The sequence below is a fragment of the Benincasa hispida genome, chromosome 10, assembly GCF_027475165.1.
Source record: "Benincasa hispida cultivar pf3 chromosome 10, pf3_genome.v1.1, whole genome shotgun sequence".
Taxonomy (NCBI): Eukaryota; Viridiplantae; Streptophyta; class Magnoliopsida; order Cucurbitales; family Cucurbitaceae; genus Benincasa; species Benincasa hispida.
Window position 1 is genome coordinate 37,616,937 of NC_143487.1, and position 24,127 is coordinate 37,641,063.

At 33.3% G+C, this 24,127-nt stretch overlaps 1 protein-coding gene and 1 non-coding gene across 3 annotated transcripts; both read right to left on the bottom strand.

Moving 5' to 3' along the window:
* Positions 1-506: 506 nt before the first annotated feature.
* On the bottom strand, positions 507-4,417 carry LOC120087599 (2-oxoglutarate (2OG) and Fe(II)-dependent oxygenase superfamily protein). Of its 2 annotated transcripts, XM_039044419.2 has the most exons (12): positions 4,100-4,412; positions 3,787-3,902; positions 2,570-2,688; positions 2,397-2,460; positions 2,199-2,266; positions 1,801-1,859; positions 1,538-1,703; positions 1,391-1,410; positions 1,239-1,285; positions 1,039-1,119; positions 875-964; positions 507-779 (listed from the first exon to the last, which is right to left on the bottom strand). In XM_039044419.2, the coding sequence occupies exons 1-12, from the start codon at positions 4,131-4,133 to the stop codon at positions 654-656; spliced, it is 990 nt and encodes a 329-aa protein (XP_038900347.1). In that variant the 5' UTR covers positions 4,134-4,412; the 3' UTR covers positions 507-653. The 2 variants fall into 2 exon arrangements, with proteins under 2 accessions (XP_038900347.1, XP_038900348.1); XM_039044420.2 differs by lacking the exon at positions 3,787-3,902 and having other exon boundaries at positions 4,100-4,417.
* Positions 4,418-21,835: 17,418 nt separating this feature from the next.
* Positions 21,836-21,942, bottom strand: LOC120089539 (small nucleolar RNA R71). The gene has a single exon (XR_005485215.1). It is a non-coding gene; the product is annotated as a small nucleolar RNA R71 (small nucleolar RNA).
* Between the last annotated feature and the right edge of the window lie 2,185 nt (positions 21,943-24,127).

A 24,127-nucleotide genomic window follows, 5' to 3' on the forward strand; every position in this document is an offset into this window, starting at 1 on the left:
CATCTAAAATTTTGATTATTTAGATTTTCAAAAAAAAAATTTAATGTACTCTCCTCAATACTGGAGGATATTCTCATCTTCCTCAACATAATTGTTTAATGCACCATAATCCCTCATTCCTCTGTATTGTTTTATCAAATATTTTTGGCCTAAGCACTGAAACATTAACATTATTTCTCATTTCTTTTACTTTTATGCCTGCATTCCTTTTGAACACAATAATAATAATAATAATAAAAGGGAAAGAAAAATACCTAACTACATCTTTACAAGCCAACTTAATCATAGCTTAATTGGTTTATCCATGTATTTTAAATCAAAATGTTAGAAGATCGAATCTCTCCCATAACTACATCTTTCAGAAGATACACAATCAAAGTTTTTATTTTTTTTCTTTAAATAATAATAAAGGATCAATATCGGAGAACATTACCACAACTATACTTTCCAAGATTAGAAAAAGGTCAAAAAGAATAAATGTGAACATTCTCCCACAGGACCATAAATGGCAAGAAATCAGAAACAAACTTAGATACATAACTGTAAGTTGACAACATAAATCAACTACAAGCTTCAGAATTGCACATCTCAACATAAACAAACACAAATACAAATACAAAGACTGTAGATTAAAGGAGTCCAGTTTTGAACCCTCAAACAAAATTTGTGAGGACTTTGCTAACCAGATGTTCCCCATAAACAGCTCTCTTGAATTTTGATTCTCCTCCTGTTTTGCTCTTGCAAATTTCCAAAGGTTCTACAGCTGTGTCAAAATTTGTCTGTTTTTCCAAACAACAGCAGGTTGATAAACATCAATGAATAACAGAAAAAATAGAGGGATTAATGGGTAGCAGAAACAGGGAGAACGAGAGACCTCATAGAAATATGCTACACAAACTCTATATTTCAGAGATTTGTTGATAACACGATGTAAAGTTGACTCGTACAGCCCATTCGAGTAGATCTACAAACTCCAAAAGCTTTTTTATGAAAATAGCTGATTAATTTAAATTAAGATAGTCAAATATGATCATGTACCTTGAGCATGTCACCAATGTTACAAACAAAAGTTCCAGGAATGGGTGGAGCTGATATCCATTCTCCAGATAAGTTTCTCACCTTCCACCAACTTATACATCAATTTATGAAGCAAAAACTAAAGCAGCAAAAGATATGGAGGAAAGAAAAGAAGCAACACCAAAATCATTTTGATGATTGTTGATTGTTTTAATATTTACCTGAAGTGCAGTAATATCATCATCCTGATTAACCAATGTCAACAAACCTATCAAGGACTGATATTTAGTACTATGTAATCAATTAAAACAGATTTTTTCAACTCACTCATGATCTAAAAGACTTTTTTTCCCCTTCTAATTATTCTTTTTACCGTAGTCAGTGTGAGCCCCACTGGATGTTGCTCAATCATGAAAAGTTGAAAACGAAGTGACGAGAAAAGAACAGGAGCCAAAGAAACACAAAAGCATTAGAGCCAGAAAAATTACAAGCACAGAAAACCACTAAAGCTGTAAATTACCATCCAATGTCATTTTCTGGGATATCAGAAGCCTTCAAAGAGGAGATTCCAGGATAACCAATAAGACGCATAACCCAAAATGAATTTCCAGCTCTATCTCCCTCAAATTCATATGGGGCTCCACCCAATGCTAAAGCAATTCCGCGCATGATATTTCTTGAAACATCTGATTAAACATTCGATTTGACTAGTAAGAATCTGAGTTTTCTTTTAGGGGAGGGGTGCGGTGGGGTGCGGGGGAGGAGCTATTGAAGAAACTTTGCCTGTGCAGAGGTTGATATATTCTTCCATCAGTTGCTTGAAGTTTGGAGGATCAAGTGGCCTGTATGCAAACAAATAGGAACAATCTCAATCTCATCAAGATTGAATTTATCTCAATACTGTGAACATTCCCTAATTTTTTTATGAGATGTAACAAATATGTTGATAGTAAAACCGAATCATTGAATGAGGCAACTAATATTAAATTGATTAAATGTATGTTTCTTTTTTTAACATCCGTGAGTGTCCGGACAGCTTATGTACACCTCGACTTATATTATGAGACAACCCGTCTGACCCTACAACATTTAGGTGTCAAAGGAACTCATAGGATATTAAATCCTACGTAGCCACCTACCTAGAATTAAATGTATGTTTGAAATCCATAAATTATGCTTACCATTGGTTACTACCTTCCATAGTTTTGCCAAGAGTTCCATACATCCCCGGTTTAAATTCCCTATAGCACTGTCTCCAATTGCAAACGTGATGGCACAGAAGTTCAGTAATACAAAATGAAAATACAAGAATAGATGGCTTCCACTATGACATGGAAAGTAATATCAGCAACTCGTTCAATAGATGAGGACAAACTCACGTCTATAGCTTCATGCATATCTGGAACTCCTTTGGTTATGTTTTCTCCTACTCTTTGATATCCTCTGCTTATAAAATTTAAAAATGCACATTGGCTTCTTGATATTATCAACAGAATGTTTCATTTGGCTGTTTAAATGTGTGAAAAATACCATGTTATTCTCTGCAACAAACCTGTATCCACTGGCTGGAGTCAACTTAATCTTAATTTTTTCTTCATAAGGAAGTAGGAAAAACATGCGCGTCACTTTCTTTACCTCACTAAGGAGGGATTCGGAAATACCATGGCCCTTCTGATAAATCACGAGATATTTTCTTGTCAAATTTCATGTCAACATATTTATGTAAAAATAAAAAGAAAAGGAAGATGGTAAAAGGAAGGGTTGTATAATCAATACCAAAAAGTACTAGAACTGGATAGAAAACTTCATGAATTGAGAAATACGGGTGTTATTAATTTTTCTCAGTACAGCTATCCAAGACCTTTCACAAACTCTCTTGAAAATTGTAGCACAAGTATTATACTCATAACTTTAGATGGTTAACTTTAACATAATAAAAATGTGGTCCTACACTATCAATCTTTTCTAAGTTAATAGTTTAATATGCTAGACCAAGTCAACTCAACTTCTAGAAGTGAAAATTTATCTGGGCTTGGAGGGGTAGACCATGCAAAATTGACTCACAAGTCATATCAGCTGATCTTAATGTAATTAAATTTTCCTACGGAAAATCAAATGATGGTTGAGGACCAAGTTAATGAGGCTGTCTAGAAATTTAATACAAGATAATGGACCATTTAATTAGGTCTAGTTTGAGATCCAACACTATTCTTAATTCCAAAGATCAGATGGATTTCTACCTAAGCGCCACCCGAGCACTAGAGAAATTGTAGACTTACATCGGATCACTAATCAGACTAGTGCACAGGAAATGTTACTTGAGGATCTTGCCTTTTTAAATTTGAGAACACATGGCTTCAACATTCATCTTTTAGTTCTTTTTATGAATAACCAAACTTTAGGGGCATTAAAAGTTGGGTCTCAAGAGTAGAATTTAAATGGCTAAGGGGATTTTCGAGTTGCAAGTGAAGGGCTCTTCAACAATGTGAAAGCTTGTGCCACGCGAGAGGTAGTCTTAATGGTGGTGATAGTTGGGAAGAAAGAGAGACTAAAAACCAAGCAGAAGAAGTTCTTAAACCAAGTTAGTATTCAAAGTAATTGCAACAACTTTATGTTTTGTGGGCCAACACCTAATTTGACACATCAAGAAAGTATTGTGTGGAATAAGTTCCTTAGAACATTAATTGCAAAGCAGAGGTGGCTAACAGTAACATCAAATGATAGGTCAATTCATCACTTTGAAAGAGATGAAGGGAACAATAGAAATACCGCGTAAAAGAAGCCAGTTTCTCTACACGCTTGATCTAATTGCTTAACAACTTCTATTACATTTGCATCCTCTCCCATTCGGGGATCATCTCTCTTTTCCATAAGAGGGCTAACATCTGAACAAAAAAAGGGTTTGAATTAATTAGAAAAAGAACTAAAACTGGAATCCCATTTGAGGAATTACAATTCCCTTTTACTTCCTCGCCATTTTGAATATTCTATTACCAACCTAATCAAATCCCATGATTCACAAATTGCAGAAAACTTGAAACTAGAACTGAGAAAGGGGAGGAAGGGATTTGGGTGTGATTACCGATTACAGGAAAGGATGTGAAGTCGGTAGCCATGAGTGATGATTGATGATTTACTGTTGAACTGAAGAAGTATGAAAGAAAAATGGGATGATTTTGTTTGAGGTTCGCAGATACTTTTATGAACGTCGACGATAAAGACTGCAAGGCTGCTTTGTCGAGACAACGCCCAGGCACCGTGTATAGAATCCTTGTTGCTCAAAATGACCCAAATAGAGATGTCAAAAAAAAAAAAAAAATATGGGTCGGGGCCCGTGGGGTCCTGTCCCGAATCTCCAAATACTCGGAAAATGTTGGTGGGGTGGATTTTTTTTTTTCTCATTTGCAATTCGGAGTCGGGAACTGGAATATATTCCCCAATTCCAATCTCGATCGTTCCTATTTCATATCGACTTTTGTATATAAATTATAAATTTATAATATATATATATATTAATATTAATATCCTAAACTTTATTAGGATAATTATGGAGATTTTAATTATTTAAGTTTAAGATTTTATTACTTTAATTCCTGAGATGTCTTAATATTTAAGATAGAATGTTCTAATTGTTGGATTTTAATTTTATAAAAATTATGAGAATTTAGCATTTTAATTATATCTTTTTAAAACGGATGTGTATTATTATTTTTATTACTAAAATTGATAGTATTTTATTTAAATGAAAGTTGTATCGGATATATTTAAAGAATTGTTTAAAATATATATTTAATTGAAATAAAAAAAAATTGTTAGAAAAAAATGATGATAGGAAAATTTTTCCCGCTGGGAACCGATCCATACGGAAAAATTCATAGGGATGGGGAGGGCTTCCCCATCCCTACCCCATCTAGTAGACATCTCTAACCCCAAACTCAAAATTTTCTATACAATGACTTTTTATTTTATTTTATTTTTTTTTAATTTTCTTTTAATTTTCTTTTTTTTACATTTGAGAAGTGAAATTGTCATTTTAGCCTCATATTACCAAAACATCAAAGAGAATAAATGAAACTTTCGAAGCCCTTTCTAACATTTTGTTCAATTTATAAGTATGGTTGGAAAGAACACGAAAAACTGTATGTACATGAGAGATCATTTAGTTAAAAACAGGAGTAGTATCGACGGAAATATGACCAAAACAAAATTGCATAATGAGAGGTACACGATTGTACACTTCATGCTTAATAGTCGTGCACCTTTTGTTATGCGATCGTGCAATTGTGCACCCTAAACAATAAGATCATGTAGATCTCGCAATGTGATTTTGTTTTGGTCATATCTTCATTAATATAACTTCATTTTAGTTAAATGTCATTCATTTTCATACATTTTTTTTTCGTTCTCTTTCCACCATGCTTATAAACTAAACAAAAACTAAAAAAAAAATCTTTGATTTTAATACCCAAAAATCAAATTGCTCTAAGTTTAAATTGTGTTAGGTTGTCTAAATTCAAGATTCTTTAACATTTTGCTCTATCTAAAAGTATGGTTGAGGATACGATAGAACGTATGAAAATATGTCGTTATTTAGTAAAATGAAATTGTAATAAGAGAAATACGATCAAATTTATGGTATTTGATGTTTTGCTAATATAACGGTAAAAGGAAAAATTCACTCCTCATAAAGGTAAAGAAAAAAAAACATGTTTTAAAAAAAAAAATCATTTGCATAGAAGTTTTTGGGTTTAGGTTATTTTGAGCAAATTTCCTTGTGAAATGGGAATGCTAAAACTAAGTTGAAAAGTCAAAAACTATTTTTAAAAAAAAATGATATGCTTTCTAAAAAGTGTGTTTATTTAACTTTTTGAGTGGTGAAATTATCTTCTTATCCTTTAGATTACAAACATATCAAACTATCTCCTTTATATCCCACCATGACTTGAGCACTACAAACTCAGAATGTTGAAAGAGTTGAAGAAAAACATTATGAAATCTAAATTTAGGGTCAAATGATTTTTTTTTTTTTTTGTTGAATAGTGAAATAAAGATACCTTCTAGTACGTAGATCCTTTTTGGAAATATTCAATGGTATAGTGCATTTTTGTGATCGTATCTGCAATAAAATCACAAAGCATGCACATGAATGAAATCGCATCTATGATAAGATCAATAATGTGCTAATGTGTTATAAGATTGTGCATGTCAACGTGATCGTACCATTAGAATAATCATCAAAGACTATGAGGAAGCTTCAAGCCATATGATTAACAAATCCATTGTTGGATATTTATAGTGAAAAAAAGTGAAACTTTGGTGAATATTTAAAACATAAAAATAGATTTAATTGTATAAATTAAATTCGTTGTTAGAAACTTTCAAATTAGATTGAAACATCAAATTAAGATGATGTTTCATGTACAAATTCAACATGTATGAAATTTAAATTTGTGGTTTCTTCAATTTGAACGAGTTATGTTTGATTTTGGTTGGGCTTGATGAATCGACCAATTCCTCTACCCCGCTTCTTCCCCTTATCTTTCTTTCACTATTCCTACCCTTGAGGTTGCTTGGCCGGTCTCGAACCAGTGCTTAGTAAGCTAGGCCAAGGCCCCTTGTATAGGTTGGAGCTTCAAAGCGGACCTTCTTATTAGAGAAAGGAGAAAGAGCTTTTTCATTTAAGTAACAACTTAATTGAGTTAAATTTGACAAATGTTTCAATTTTTGTATTTATTTGATTTTATTTTGTATTGTGGAGAGTTAATAAGTTGTTAGCCTATAAATAGCAACTTGGTTCTTCATTTTTTGTATCCCAATCCAAATTGAAGAGTTCTCACTTTTCTTTCTTTCTTTTCATCTTAAGTTAAGTTAAGAGTAAGTATTCAAGAGTTTTCTAGATTCGAGTAGTTCAAAGTTGCAGTTCTACCAGAGTTAGTCGTTATATCCTGCTGAAACGATCGATTTAGTCTACTTGCAGCTCGTGCAGAGTGAATAATTGTCTTCATGACAGCACTTATCAGAAGCGTGTCTCGACTTCCTATTGACGTTGCCGCAATATCTTGAAGTTTTTTTAGCTATTTCAATTCTAAACCTTGTTATACTATTTGGCTTACTATTGTATAAAATGTGTACTATATTTAATAGAGGTGTAATCAATTTACTAATCTATTGAGTTTATATATTTCATTTCCCCCCAACAAATTTATGTTTATTGCTACCAAAAATGTAAAATATAACAAAGTTGTGGAGATCGAGATGCTAGAATTTAAATATGTGGAGTTGGACTCTAACGAAGACTTAAAAGACCCCAAAATGATCGAAGTCGAAGCTGAATATGATTGGGCTTAAGTTAAGGTTTTTTTAATTAAACTTAATAAATAATTTTTATTTAATTTAACTAAATCTATTTATGGGACTTAATAAATGTCATAAATTGGTGACATTTAAAAACCATTCTAAATGGACAAAAATTCAAAAAATTACGTTCACACTTATGACACTATTTTATTTTAGCAACCTCAATTTATCCATATTATTGTGTCCATGAAACCTAAACTTGTTGTAGTGTTTCCTAACAAAAAAAATGAAGGTGTTTAATGAGAGGAAGAACAAAGTGTGGAAGGCTATTTAAAAGTAGGAAGAAAATATCGTTTTTGATCAATGGTCAAAAAGTTCTTCTCAGCAGTTTCTCAAGTTATTTCTGATTATAAGATAAATTGTATCGAACTCCCTGCTGATCCATATAGTTTTGGATATGATGTCAGGTCGTCTTGGTACGGTTTGACGAGTGGCAAACCACGTGTTGAAGAGATTGACACAAAAGGAAGAGAAACAATCTCTTTTGAAGAAAGAAACTTTAATTTAAAAATATATAAGGATGAACACTTACAAATTACTCTTTTACTCTCAAGACACTCAATCACTTTTCTACACTAGCTCTCTAACTTTGTTTGGTTCACATACGAGGTCACACCATATAGGCATGAGATCTTTTGAGGCCAAGTAAAAGGATTTTTCTAGGCTATTATTGGATCCTATAAACGTTCTAGATATTTAGATTATTCTTATCTAAAGGAATTCTCGAATTCCTTGAATCTAAGAAAAATCTAGAATATTTCTAGATCTTTTCTTTTGAGATATTTATTTTACATATTACAGCATGCCTCTAGAAATCTAATTTACATTTTTATATCATATAGTAGATACTTTAAGAACCTTCTAAACTAATTAGTGTTGTTATATATTTTAACATATCCCTTTCCTTGTAATTAACACTATAGCTTTACTTTAGGAGAACTTCTTTATTATAGATTGAGATAATTGGACAAATGACTAATTTAAATAATCGTCTCGAAAAATGAGTAATGACAATGAGTTTTTTATTGAATAAATGACAAAAAGAAAAAAGTAACAAATTATTTTAAATAATGTCGAATGGAAATCCATTCTACAAATTTTCAAATTTGAGAAGATTATGACGATATTGAATAAAGTTATACAATCAAATCAAATGAAAAATAAATATAAAACAGATAAAATATCGAACAAAATCTTAGACGTTTGAAATAATAATATATAATTGTGATTTTTCAAAATCAAAATAAATAAATGGTACAGATTTACTAAAAAATATGAAATTTTATGCACAAATTACCGATATTTTAGCTGTTTAGAAATTTCGTGAGCAAATATTGGCTCGATGGTAAGGAGACTCAACCTAGACTCTTCTCCCTTTGAAGGTGTTTGATTCATATTTTTTTTTTCAATTCAATAATTTGTATAGAATTATCATTTGAGTTATGCTCATGTTAACAACTTCATATATGAAGTAAATTAATCATTAATAAATTTTAGTTTTAAATTAAAAAAAAAGTAATATTTGATAAGTAATTATTATAATATAACTTAATAAATTAAATATACTTGTTATCAATCTTTACATAATTATTTGTTGATAATTTATATATATTTTTTTAAATAATTGTTTGAAATGTTGTGTTTTCATTTCTTTAGAACAACAATCGAGGCATGAGATTATTAAAAGAAAATTTTCACATATAGATACTGATAGATTTTTATAAGTGTGATAAAAACTGATAGAAATATATTATTTGATAGATGTCTATTAGTGTCTATTAGTATAGAAACGGATAGAAGCCTAAAATGATTAAATTTTACTATTTTATGTAAATAATATTTCTGATTTTTCTATTTTAAAAATTTTTCATTATTAAAAGAAATTTGGAATAGGACTTGAGCTTCTAAAATCAAGTGAAGATGTAATTGTATTATTAATTTTATTTTTTAAAATGATAACTAATTTATTTGAAAATCAATGACACAGAATTTGAGTGCATAAAAAAATAGTGCTCATTGCATATAAAGCAAAATGAGACTAAAATATTGTAAAAATAGCCCAACTTAATTAGAACGAGTGGTAAATATAACAAATTTTATCTTCGATCCATAGAAAATGTCCAAAAAATCTGTTGAAGGCACAATAAAATGTTGGAAGCACGAAATTTTTTATTTTAGAGAAAAATAATGAACTTTTATCATTGTTTATTAGTGATAGATTTCTATCAGTGTCTATTAAATCAGTGATAAACAGTTATAGAAGTCTATCACCAATTCTTTTTTTTTCGACAGTGATAGAAGTTCGTCACTAATAAACTTATTCGATACTTCATTTGTTGGATGTCTGTGTTTAATGATAAACTAATTGTTTGTATTTACATGTAGGCACCTTGATAACTTGAAGCCGAAGAGACAACTAAAGTATCACGTGAGTGTGATAACTTCTCACTTTTCTTCTCTCCCACTTCCACAAGGGCGTTATTTTAATTAAACTAAATATAATATAATTAATTAAAATAAAAACTAATTAGTTAAATAATAATTAAATTAAGGGTTTTTTAAAAAAATAAAAAATATTTAAAAATATTTACACTTTATAGCAAAAAGTTCAAAAAATATAAATACTTTTTGAATTTTTGCTATAAAGTATAAATATTTTTTAGATTTTCCTATTTATAAGAATTTCCCTTAAATTTAATTGATTGATTTAATTAAATATCTCATATTCAAATATTTATTTTTCTCATAACTTTTAGTTTTAATATGAATCTTATTTACATTAACTTTTAACCTATAGTTTAATATGAATCTTACTCATATTAACTCGTTATTTGAATCACATTAAAATACATTACATCTCCCATATTATATAGTTTAATTTAGAATTAGCGATATATTATAATGTATCTATATACATTATGTTAGTCGTATTATTTTCAAAACATTGGTTCTTGTTAATCCATTGTGAGCTAGTAAGGGGACCTAATGAATCTACAGATAATAAGCTTCAATGATCCGAGATTAACTAATTAAACTCTTTAATTAGATTAATCAACATTCATTAAATAGGTGGCGAACCACTATAGACCCATAATTGCACTCTTATGCATTGTAGAACATGTTGCATCCATGGATATAACCACTATGCGTAAGTTAATCCTTCACGAGTTGTTCGTAATTGCATATGGGTCAAATATTCATATTACCCTTATAATCACCTCTTAATTCTTAAGTATTGTTGATCCTCTAATGAACAATTTGTTTATAGTATAACCATAAACCAAGTCTTTCTCCGGGTCAATGAGAGAGTGTGACCCTTTTGTTCAAGTCATAGAGTAACACTTAAGGAACTGCTCATCTACTTTCCCTAAATGGGAATGAGTGAATTCCATCTTATGAAATTATATTCTCAGCTCCCTATCCGATCAAATCCCAAAATGGTAGGCTTATTGAATTAGCGACTTGAATCACTCTCACACTTACAAATCAAAGGATGAGCCCCATTAGACAGGAGTTCGTAACTCACTCAGGATTCAAATCGAGTTACATATGAACATCCTGTGAAATAGATTAGCAGAGTTACAAAGAGAGATTAATTACTTCTCGGTTTAGTCTTATACAAACTTTTCGTATAGGATACCCCCACGGTCTCCACATGAACGATTTGGATTACATCATTTGTAACACTTACAAAGTGGGTCGTATCCATATACTATAGACCCTTTAGATTATTATTTGAACATGATCCTGTATGCCAACTATTTAAATTTTATGCAATAATATTGGATTTTTACTGTAATGGATAATTCATTGTATTAAGTAATTAAGTAACTACGAAGTTTTAGGGTATAAATCCCAACACAAAGTCGGTGAACGACTAAGGAGCCTTCAGTATTGCATCTTGATTTTTTTATGAGTGGGTGAAAGAGGTCGACTGGGCGATGACAACAGTATGGTAGTCTCAATTGCAGAGGCCGACGAGACGACATTTATAAAAATTTTGAAAGTTGGGTGAAGAGAAATAATAATTATTTTATATTAACTATTAATAATTCAGTTTAAAATATATTAACAAAAGAATATATAAATTGAATATGTATAAAAGAACATATAAATTAAAATATTTTATGCTATTTTTTTAAACAAAAAAAAATCTATTATGATTGGAATGATTTGATTATTTTTTTTTTCGAACTTTAATCTAAACAAAAATATCATTATTTTCTTAAAAAAAGTTAGTTCACATTTAGTCAAAAGAATCTATTTGTTATTTTGATTTGAAGATTTAATTACCTTCTTAATTTTAAACTTTTATTTTAACCAAAATATTTTTAACTTTGTGTGGTAGTCCTCTCTTAATTCAATGTAAAAATCTTTTTCATTTTGTTTTGGATGATTTGACTATATATATATATATTAGATTTAATAATAATCCATGATTTATCCTCTTAAATTTAAACTTTAATTTAAATAAAATGATAACAATAATATTAAAATTTGTAACTATCTTCCTTCAGTTTAAGAAAAATATTTTTATTTTGATTTGGATTATTTGTTTATCATTTAAATGTCAAACTTTAATTTAAACAAAACATTAAAAATTTATTACTTACAAATTTTGGTTCTTCCTAATTTCAAACTTTATTTCAAAGCAACATACCTCAAACAAATAAAAATACATAAATAATAGTGGTGTGATACTCTCAGACCTGAAAAAATGGGAATAAGTAAAAAAGATAAAAGATAAAATTTGAAAATAAGAAATACATGAAATAAAAAAAAAACTATAGACAATGCCTACCCTAAAAAAGGTTAAAAGAATAAGAAAAATATACAAAATGTTGGAATAATAAAATTTAAAAAATTACTTGAATGCAACAAAAAAGAATCTGCGAAAAATCAAATAAAAAATATTAATAAATAGGGAGAGCGAGTTAACAAAATTAAAATAAAATTACAAAAAGAAAAAAAAATACATGAGGAAATTAAAGGTTTTCTCCCAGTCCTATATTTTGTAACTTTTTGGATAACATATCTTAATCTAGATTTAAAATCCTAGATTTTAAAATTAATTGACATCGTGAATCTCCTCAATTTTAGAAAATTTGAGAATTCCCCCCAATTTTAGATAAATGAGAAAGTGAGTTTTTTTTTTTTTTTTTTTTAACGTGAGATTTTTTTAGATCTATACTAATTTAATGAAATTCAAATTAAAAGTTAAATCCCTTTCGATTTTCAAAGTTTTATGAAGATGAAAATACAAAAACATATAAAAAAATAGTAAGAATTATTATAACCCATAAATTAATTGGTGTGCATATACAAAAATTAAAAAGTGAAAAAAAATACAAAAACATAAAAATAGTCTATCACGATCTTTTCTGTTACTTTTTCGACCTCTAAATTTCTTGAACTGGTCGAATCTCAAAATCAAGGTCTTTCTCTCCACCATCTTCAATATTTGAGATCAATAGGTGAATCTTAGGTGAATCTAAGTGTATAGAAAAAACTACAAAAGCATATAAAAAATTACATTAAAAAAAGTTGGAAAAAAAAGATTCATTAAAAAAAATAGATATTTCTTCTCGATCCAACAAATACCCGAAGCATAACAATTAAACTCTTCCCAAAGAAAATGAAAAGAAATCTTGGAAAAGATGTTACTATCAACAAAATGGAAAAAAAAACATGAAGTAAAAAACATGGGAGAGTGAGTTAACAAAACAAAAAAATGAGGAGATACATTATGGAAATGAGAGTTTTGAATTTAGTTATTTGTACAGAAAATTTTGATTTCAAATCAACATTTGAAATTAAAATCTATGTGAATCATAAATCTTTTTTTTATCCACGTAAATGATAAAATTTTTGTTTTTAATGATAAATTTTAGATCTTAAATTAAATATCAGAGTCTAATATTAGAAATAACCAAATTTTAAACTAATAAAATCCATGTGAATGACAAATCTTTTTTATCCATGTGAATTAAGGGTGTTAAAAAAAGTCGATGATCCAGACAAAACCGATCAACTCAACCCAACCCAAATTACGATTTGGGTTGGGTTATCAACTCTTTTAGATTGAGTTGAGTTCATGCATGAGTTCACCTAAAATAACCTAAACCAACCTGAACCAATGCAAGTTTTGATAGAGTTAGCAAGCAGTCAATCGAAGAAATCAGGATCATTAAGCTCTCTAATTCATCAATTTTAGCATCAAATTAAGCATGTTCATCAAGTAAAAATAGGATTTCAGACAAGACTCACCTTTGATGACTTTAAGCTTCAAATTCAGTTCCAATTTCCTCAAAGTGTAGACCACCAAAAGATCTTTCATACTATTCTTTTTGGTCCTTATATGATTTATGGATATCAAAATGAGCTAAATTCAAACGAATTTTTTTGAGAACTCTACTGTTCTTTTACTAGGAAAAATGAAGAACTTTTCTTCTCTTCCGAAGACGGAAAAATCGAGTTTGCATGGCTTTTTCTCTCAGTTCAATAAGCTCGGTTTTTTATCTTCTTCAGCTAGCCAACCAAAATCATGTAGTGAAGACACCACTACTTCAAAAAGGAAGTGGATTTCTAGGTGTTTTTTGAAATTCTTTTCAAAATTAATATTAAATTCAGTATTTTGATTCTTTAATTGAATTGAAATTTCATTAATTTTATCAAAATTAATTCAATAATTAATTTTTAAATAGAATTAATAACTAATTAAACAATTTACTTAATTCTTATTAATTTAATATCAAATATCAAATATCAATTCCACAACCTTGAATCTCTATTTATGTAATTTAATATTTAAATGAAATTTAAATATTAGCCAATTCTCCAATTTCGTTTAATTCAAATTAAACGTATAATTATATCGTATATAATTACAAATTCCCTAAATTCGAATTTGAACGTTTCATATTAACTCATCACTCTATTCTAAAGTTTAATCCATTTGTAAGCCAGTAGGGGTACCTAATGGACCTACAGATCATGGGCTCCAACAATCCGAGATTAACCGGCTAAACTTTTTATACGGATCTAATCAACATTCGTTAGCTATCGGGTCACTTCACTAAAGCCCAATAGTTGCACTCCTTTCACTGTAGATAGAATTTTGTCCACTCGATATAACCATAATTAGTAAGTTAAACCTTCATAGGTTGTTCTTAATAACGGCGAGGTCAATAGCTGTTTTACCCCTGATATTACATCTTGTTCCTTAAGTCCCACTGATCCTCTAACGAACAATTAGTTTGTGATCCAATCAGCAAACCGAGTCCCTCTCAGGCCAATGAGAGGGTGGGACCCCTTGTTCAAGACCCGGAGTCAGCACTTAAGGAACAACATTTCTACTATCCCTAAAAGCGGGTAAGGGGATATCTTGCACCTTATGTCCTCAACTATCTACCCAATCTTATCCCTGAAATGGGAGACATATTGAGTCGGCGCGGTTGAGCCAACCCTCACCCATGCAAATCTAAGGATAATCCCAAATAAATAAGAGTTCATAGTTAGCTCAGGATGAAAGTCAAGTTACCTAGGTTATCACTTTAAAATAGTCAGTCTTAAACAGTAAACAATGTTATAAAGTAAGAGTGACTTGTTTCTTGGTCCGATCTTACACAAAACTCATTGCATAGAACGCCCCCACTCGCATGTCTCCTCATGAATGATTCAGGATCACGTCATTTGTACTAAATACAAAGTGGGCTACATTCAAGGTACCAAACCTTATTCATTTACTATAGACCGTTTTGGCTATTTACTAGAACTTGATCCTTTCTTATGTCTCTATATAAAGTCCAAGTATTCATGTAATAGCCATGAATCTTAGTTTATTAGATTTAGTCTTTACAAATGAAATTTACATATTCAATAACAGTTTTATTGAATAAACCTCAATAATATCTTTGTTGTAAATAAAATATGTTTAATATTGCAAACTACGAGTTTAGGATATACAACCCAACAAACTCCCACTTGGACTAAAACTCTAGTGGGTTTACATATATGCAATGTTGAGAGACGAGAGACTAAATACAATAAACTAGGACATCAGATATCCGATATTTCTCTCACTTGCCCTTGTTCTATCCAACTTGTAGTCCTAGTCCCACTAGGTGACCCTTGAACACTTTAATTGGGAGAGCCTTTGTAAACGAATCAACTAAGTTGTCTTTTAAGGCTATTTGCGTGACGATAACGTTTCCTTGATGTACGATCTCCTTGATGAGATGGTACTTGTGCTCAATATGTTTTATGTGTTTGTGGCTTCTTGGTTCTTTGGGATTTGCAACTGCTCCACTGTTGTCACAATAGAGGGTGATGGGCAGATGCATATTTGGAACAACTTCCAAATCGGACAAGAATTTTCTGAGCCATACTGCTTCTTTAGTTACCTCACATGGAGCTACATACTCAGCTTCCATAGTGGAGTCGACAATACAATTTTGCTTGATACTTCTCTATACTATAGCTCCTCCATTTAGAGTGAATACTGATCCCGAAGTTGATTTCCTCGAATTCACATCGGTCTGGAAGTCAAAATCAGTGTATCTAGTAAGGATCAGATCCTTAGCACTATACACGAGCATGTATTTCCTTGTTCTTCGAAGATACTTGAGGATATTTTTAATGGCAGTCCAATGATCATATCCAAGATTGGACTGATATCTACTAATAATTCCAACTGCATAGTATATGTCAAGGCATGTGCACAACATGATATACATCAAAATCCCTACTGTTGATGCATATGGAATTTGTTTCATAACTCCAACCTCTTGAGGTGTCTTAGTGATGGATTAAGCATGCATAAAGCGAAAGCAAACATAACCATTAAGCACTCTAATTACCCTTAATTTGAGTACAAAACATGCTAATAAAAAACTTCAAATAGAAAAGGGTTTCAACATGTATACCTTTGAAGATTTCCACTTAATCCTATAGACATCATCGTATACATCACATGTGTTCTAAAACTAGAAGCTATAGCATTTGCATTGAGAGATGACTTGTTGTTGTATGTATGTAGCAAGATTGCATAACATGAATGCAATCTTAGGAAGTGTTAGCTAAATCCCTTCTCAACCCGTTCCCTTGCATACTCATTGCACTTACATATTATTAACACTTTTCTCAAATCCACCGCATAGACTTTATACCTTAAACAACATACCAACCAACACATTGTTTTATTTGTTACTGCAAAGAGATCTGAAATTACCATCGCATACTGTTTCCATAGTCCCTGTGTTCGATCCTGGACTTACCAGGCAACTTAGTAGGATTTATAATTGGATTTTGCTAAGAAAACTTGCATGCAAAATGCATATTCCACCATCGCATTCTACACCATTATTTCATCGCATTAAACATGCATAAAGTTTTTGGCGCCGTTGCCGGGGACTACGGCAATACAGATTTTGCTAACAGTAAATTTTTATTTTCTTTGCAGACTTCCCGTCTCTGTGCACTGCTTTTCCTTAGGTAAGGGAAGAAGCGGGCGTCGTATGAGTGAAGGACAAAATCTTGAGCCCATTTACGACCCAGAGATTGAGAGAACTTTCCGAAGAAGAAGAATAAATAGCCGTCAACAACAGCAACAAGAGAAAGATCCAAACATGGGGGAGCAACAAGAAGACAGAGCACCAAATGCAAATAATATCATGGCGAACCCCATCCTATTGGCGAACGACCGCAATACGCCCATCCGAGAGTATGCGTCGCCCAACCTCTATGATTTCTCCCCAGGAATCATGAGGCTAGCTCTTGACGGATCGAGGTTCGAAGTGAAACCGATGATGCTGCAGATGATTCAAACTGCTGGATAGTTTGGCAGTAGGCGTGGCGAGGATCCGCACGCCCACCTCCAGAGTTTTATTAAGATCTGCAATATATTTGTGTTCCCTAACATCTTCGCTGAGGAGGTTTGATTAACATTGTTCCCATTTTTATTGTATGACCAAGCACGAAAATGGGCTTATTCTCTCGAACTAGGGGAGATTACTATTGGGGTTGATGCCCTAAAGTCTTTTGTCCCGTAGTTTGTAAACAGTTTGTACGAACACTTGTGTTGTTAATATATGATATTTACTTCAAATCTTGTATTTTGCTCGGTTACTTATTTTATTTGCTTTACTATAAACCAATAAACATAAAATCCCTGGTTATCTGTATGTGACTCAAGCATGTATGTGGTGACATACAAGTGGATCATGTCTTGAGTGATAACCAAAATGGTCTGTAGTATATGGATATAGGAGGGAAACCTTATCTTGGTAACGCTACGGATGCGACCCTCTTTGTGGAATGGTCCCAAGTGTTGTAACTTGTCACAGATGATATGATCTTGATCATTCGTGTTGGGGACATGCGAGCGGGGACGTCCTATATAAAGAGTTTCTATAAGACTTGACCACGAAGTGTTAACGTTTCGTTATATAACACCGTTCATGACAGAGACTTCACTTCACTAGGATGACCATAGGTAACATGACCTCAATCCTGAGTGAGTTGGGAACTTTTGCCATTGACGGCGGTCCTTTGATTTGTATGGGTACGAGCAGCCAGGTCACCGATTCAAACCTATCATTTTGGGAATTCGTCTGATTTGGGAGCTGGGAACTCAGCTACACAAGATGGTATTCACTTCTTCTTCGAGGCAAGGGTAAGTAGATAGATGGCTCCCTTAAGGGCTGATTCCGGGGCTTGAACGATGTGGCGCCATACACCTTCTCTTAGCCCGAAAGGTGTTCACACATAGTTGGACTATATTGTATTGTTCATTAGAGGAATCAGTGGTACTTAATGAAGAAAATCAGAATCACAATTTCTATGAGCAGCGGAAGCAAGACTATTCCAAATTACAATCATGAATCAACAAATCATTTACAGTCGACTTCAATACAAGCGGTTATACAATTTACAGAGAAATTACAGCAAGAAACAACAAATCTATAGAGGGAAAAACTGTACTAACAACTGCAGAAGCATCTCTATGCTCCGATGTGCACTCTAATCGAACAGCAGCAACCACGAGTGCTTGATCTACACGACTACAACACCGCACGAACACAGCACAAACACTTCACGTTCGTCCTCAACGATTTCCTCGGTCACGATCTCCTCTGCAACATGAACTCCTCTGCAACACCACGAATGGACTCTTCCAAAGCACCACGAACGGCCTCTAGCAAACCTCGACGATGTTGAGTTGAGTCTGACACCACCAACAAGGCGACCTTGGTATTCTCGGTGTGAGAATCCAGAGGGTGGGCTCTGTTCAGACTTGGTGTGAGGCAGACGTAGGGAGGAAACAACGATCGCGTACACGACTGAGTAAGTGGGAGAAGTTGAAGATCTATCGTATAGATCGATGCCCAATTGTTTAGATAAAACTATGCGATCGTCTAGCAAAAGCTATGCGATCGTTTAGCTCGGTCGATTCTACACGATCGTTTACCTAGGGCCAACGATTGTTTAGCAAAGCAATGCGATCGTTTTGTAAACACCGCACGATCGTTTAGCTAGCACCTGCATGATCGTTTACCTAGCCCTGCCATCATTTAGTAAATCTGTATTTACTTGACGACTTCCATGAGTTTCTTTCACCGGAGAGAAAACTCAAATTCTTTTCAAAACTTTTATGAAAAAAACTTCTTTTTCAAAATAGGAAACCGATTTCTTTTTAAACTCACGGTTACCATGATCAAGAACCACCCACTACATTTGGTTATTTAAAAGAAAAAATATTAATTATCTAATAATTAATATTATTATAAATATAAATGATAACCAACTTATCATACTATATTTATAACCTATAGTTTTAATATTTCATCTCATGAAACATATAAACCAGAGTCCTTTTTTCTATTCCATGGTACTTAATGTAAATCTCATTTACATCAATCCTCCACTAGATGTATCTCATACATCATACCAATTATATCATATATAATCAAAATACCTCTTGTCAATTTGAACATTTCAAATCAACACCAAGAACTCGATCTTCAACATGAATCCAAGCTACAAGGGGACCTCATGGACCTATAGATCCGAAGCTCCAATGGTATGTGAATAACTGACTAAACTCTGTAGTCACGGGATCCACCATCCGTTAACTGCCAGGCACTCCACAAAAGACCGACAACTGAACTCTCTTCACTACAGATATATTATGTGTTCATCTTAACCAATCAGCAGTACGATAACCCTTCACAGATCGCTCATAAGTTCAGCTGGGCCAATAACCGTTATGCCCCTGTGGTTACATATGTCTCCTTAAGTACCACTAATCCCTCTAATGAACATAAATCATAGTCCTACTATGACTGAGTCTTCTCTTCCAAAGAGAAGTTGTGGCCACTATGTTCAAGCCCTGGAATCAGCCCTTAAGAGAGTAATTTCTCTACTTTCCCTGCTTCGGGAAAGGAGTGAATTCCATATTGTGAATTGAGTTCCCATCTTCCAGATCAGACAAGTCCCCAAAAAGGTAGGCATGTTGAGTTGGCAATCTGGCCACTCTTACCCATACTAATCAAAGAACTACCCTCAAAGGCAGAAGTTCACAAAACACTCAGGATTGAGGTCGTGTCGTCTATGGTTGTTTAGGTGAGATGCAAGTCTCTAGTATCAACGACGTTATATATAGAGTCTAGTCATCTCGTGGTTCAGGTCTTATACAAACACTTTGTATAGGATACCCCCGCTCCACGTCTCCACACGAATGGTCAGGATCAACCATCTATAGTAGTTTACAACACTTGCAAACCTCTACAAAGCCGGCCGTATCCGTAGTGTCAGAAGGATCAGGTATCCCACCTTAATCCTTATACTACAGACCGATTTAGGATATCACTTAAGGATGATTCACTTGTATATCGCATATCATGCTTAAGTTCACATAAGATAACCAAGGAGCTTTGTTTATTGGATATGAGTAAATGCTAGAATTAAATAACACTTATTTTATTCATTGAACAATGTGTATCTTTACAAAACAATGAAACTCCGGGAGAATTAGGACACCAATCCCAACACTTAAGAAGTGAGATGTAACTACAGGGACATAACGTAATTTGGCCCAGTTGTACTTATGTGCATTTGTGAAGGGTCATCGTATTCATGATTGGTTATATCCGATGGACACAGAAATATATCTGTGGTAAGAAGAGTTCATCTGTTGGTCTTTAGTGAAATGCCTGACAGTTAACTGATGATGGATCTCTGGCTAAAGAGTTTAGTCAACTATTCACGGACCGTTGAAGCCTCGAGCCATAAGTCCATTAGGTCCCATGGGTAGCTTGGATAAAGTCGAGAACTAGTATTTGGGTTAATTTGAAATGTTCAAATTGACAAGAGGAAGTTCAATTATATATGACATAATTGAACTGGTTAATTATATATGATATAATTGGCAAATGTATGAGATACATTATTTTGGAGGAAATTAGATATAAATATGATTTATATCAAGTAGAGGAGAAAATACTATAATAGATATGTGATATCAAACTATAGGATAGAAATATAATATGATTATATTTATTAATTAATTAGTTGGTTAATTATATGATAATTAATCCAAAAATTGTGTTTGGACATGGGTTAGTGGGAATGAGTTGGTTATTGTAACCGATGAAATGAAAATGAAAAGAGTTTTTATTTTTGCTCCGTCCGTCAATCGCTCAAAAGAATTCGTGAGAGCGTGCATTGGTAGAAAGCAAAACGATCGCTTAAGAAAATCGAAAGACTATATAATTGCTCTTCTCCACCTAAACGATCATCCACCTCGTGCTAAACGATCGCACACTGTTGCCTACATGATCAGATAGCTTCTCTAAACGATCGTATAGTGTGCCAGTTTTACTAAACAATCGTGTACTTTTTCCTAAACACTTGTTCAGTAAATCCTACATGATCGTGTAGCTCCTCCTGAACGATAAGCATTTCTGCTATGCGATAGCGTTTTCTTCCCTTCCACTTGCTTATCGCCTACACAATTCATGTTTTCTCCTTCCTCTACCAAATTCACCAAAGCCCACCCTTTGGGTTTTCACTTCGAGAATACTCGGGGCTCTTTAGTGGTGGTGTCGTCCCCATTGTGGTCGTGAGTTCGCATTGTTCGTGTTGCTGCAGTCGACGTTTCCACTGGGCATTGGTAGATCGCGTGGTGCTTTTCCGCTGCGTTGGAGTTTTGAAGTGTGAAGAGTGTCTTCAACTGGTATGGAACTCTCTCCTTCGTTGTTTATCTTATTCATAGCATGCCATTAATTAAGTTTTGTTTGCATAACTGTTTGTATTGAATGTATAATATGTATTTCGGTCACGGTGAGATCGGAGCGATCCAAACTCGCTCATGGAACTCTACGAAATGAGATCTTTCAATTACATCATAGGAACAAGTAGTGGAGAAGTTCATGAAGAAGTACTTCCCCCGATGGAGAACGCCAGAAGGAGGAAGTTGATTACTAATTTTGACCAGGATATTGACGAATCGCTCAGTGATGCCTGGGCGAGGTTTAAGAGGCTGGTAAGAGATTGCCCGTATAATGGCTTACCAGATTGTTTACAGATGGAAATTTTCTACCACGGATTGAACCCTGCATCGTAAAAGGCTGGCAATACGGTAACAGTAGGAGGTCTGTTCGATAAAACATACGATGAGGCTAAGAACATACTTGATCGCATTTCGAAAAATCATGAAGACTAAAGAGAAAACGATTAAAGATTGAGAATTAAGGACAGTGATGCAAATAACGGGGCCATCGCATCCATACAGAACCAAAAGACTGCGATGATGAATTTGATACAAGGCATTGCAATCAGTCGCATGGGAACGCATAAAATGCAGGTCAACGCAATCACTCAAACGACTACGAGTTGTGTCACCTGTGGAGAAGCACATCCAGTTGAAGAATGCCCAAGAAATCTGCAGTCAGTATACTTCATTAAGAATAACTCTTTCTCTGATACGTATAACCCCGGGTTGAGAAATCACCACAATTTCACGTGAAAAAATCAACAACAAAGCTATCATCCTATGGTGCAAAAGGAAGGGCCACCAGGATTTTTCCCGTGAACAAACAGTCAAACGCAAAATCAAGCCAGCAGTTCGCAGGCGCCGCAATCTTCATCTTTCGAGAGCTTACTAAAGCAGTATATTGAGAAGAATGAATCAGTGCTTCAGAATCAAACGACGTCCATCTGCAATCTATAAATTCAGATAGGACAGATTGCGGGCGAACTAAAAAATAGACTGCAAGGAGCGTTGCCGAGCTCAACTGAGCTCCCTCGCAACTCTAGGGGTGCATGAAAGGAACAATACCTAGCAGTCTCCTTGCTAAACGAAAAAACGACAACAGAAGAAAGGGAAAAGCCCATCATGACCAACCAGAATGCGGTGAAAAACAAGAACCCGTGATATATGATTCAAAAAAACCCAAGAAAATGAACCCAGAAGTTGCGTCCACCATCAATACTCTAGAACACGAAGCAGACATACAACCACCACCATTCCCGCAAAGATTGAAAAAGAAACAGAATGATGAAGAAAAAATCGCTACAGTGGTAGTAATGCAAAGGTTAGATACTATGATCCCACAAAAAATGTTCGACCCAGGAAGCTTTACGATACCTTGCTCAATTGGAGGCATCTACATTGGTTAAGCACTATGCGATCTTGAGGCAAGTATAAACTTAATGCCGCTATCAATTTTCAAATGATTAAATATGGGAGAACTAATGGCCACGACATAGACTCTTTTGCTTGTGGATAGATCCCGAGTACACCTCAAGGGAGAATTGAAGAATGTCGCGGTCTCGATTGAAAAATTCATTTTACCGGCAAACTTCATCATTTTGGATCATAAAGCAGACAAAGATGCACTCATCATATTAGGACAACCATTCTTATCAACCGATCGCGCTTAAATTGATGTACACAAGGGAGAAATCGTTATAAACCTTAACAGGGAGAAGATTCAGATTGAGGCAATCAAGATCCCAGAAGATTGAGAAAAGAGGAGAAAGCCGCCTTGGACGTAAAAACCCCAGATTGAAAGGAATAAACGGTCCCTAAGATTGTTGTGCGATTCAAATTTATCAGGGACGCAATCTTTTTTATAAGTATCCTTTGAAATCTTCATGAACTCAATTCTACCTCCTTATATCTGTTATCATCTTTACATTCTTTTTACTCGTTGCATCTTAAAAAAAAAACAAAAAAACAAAAGGGGTCGTGATCGTGGTAAACGATTTTGCTAACTCTGTCTTTTATTTGACCCTTTTGATGTTTTCTTTGCAACGATCATGATGAATGATTGCAGAGGAGCTACACGAATGACGCCACTAGTTTATTCTGCCACCACAATAAAAAAAAGCAGTTCGCCGCAAAGAAGGATGCGATCACAAATAATGCGGGCGATAGAGCAAATTTGGGGGTTGTATCTTTCCCTAACTTTGTCTATTCCAAATGTTACATTCTCACATCGCATTTTAACTTTGATAATTTTATCATCGCATCCTCTTTAGACGGCACAATCATTACACATTGATTAATTTAGTAAGTCGCCGCATTATTTCTCTTTGCCAATTATGATTCCAATGATGAAATGCGTGCCTATATTTTTCATTACATGCACTAGAATCAACTTAATTTTAGGACAGTCAATTCATGAAATATTTCTAGAAGTTAGTGGTCCACCAGTTTTCTTTTAAACTGACTTTTACGAAACTTCCTAAG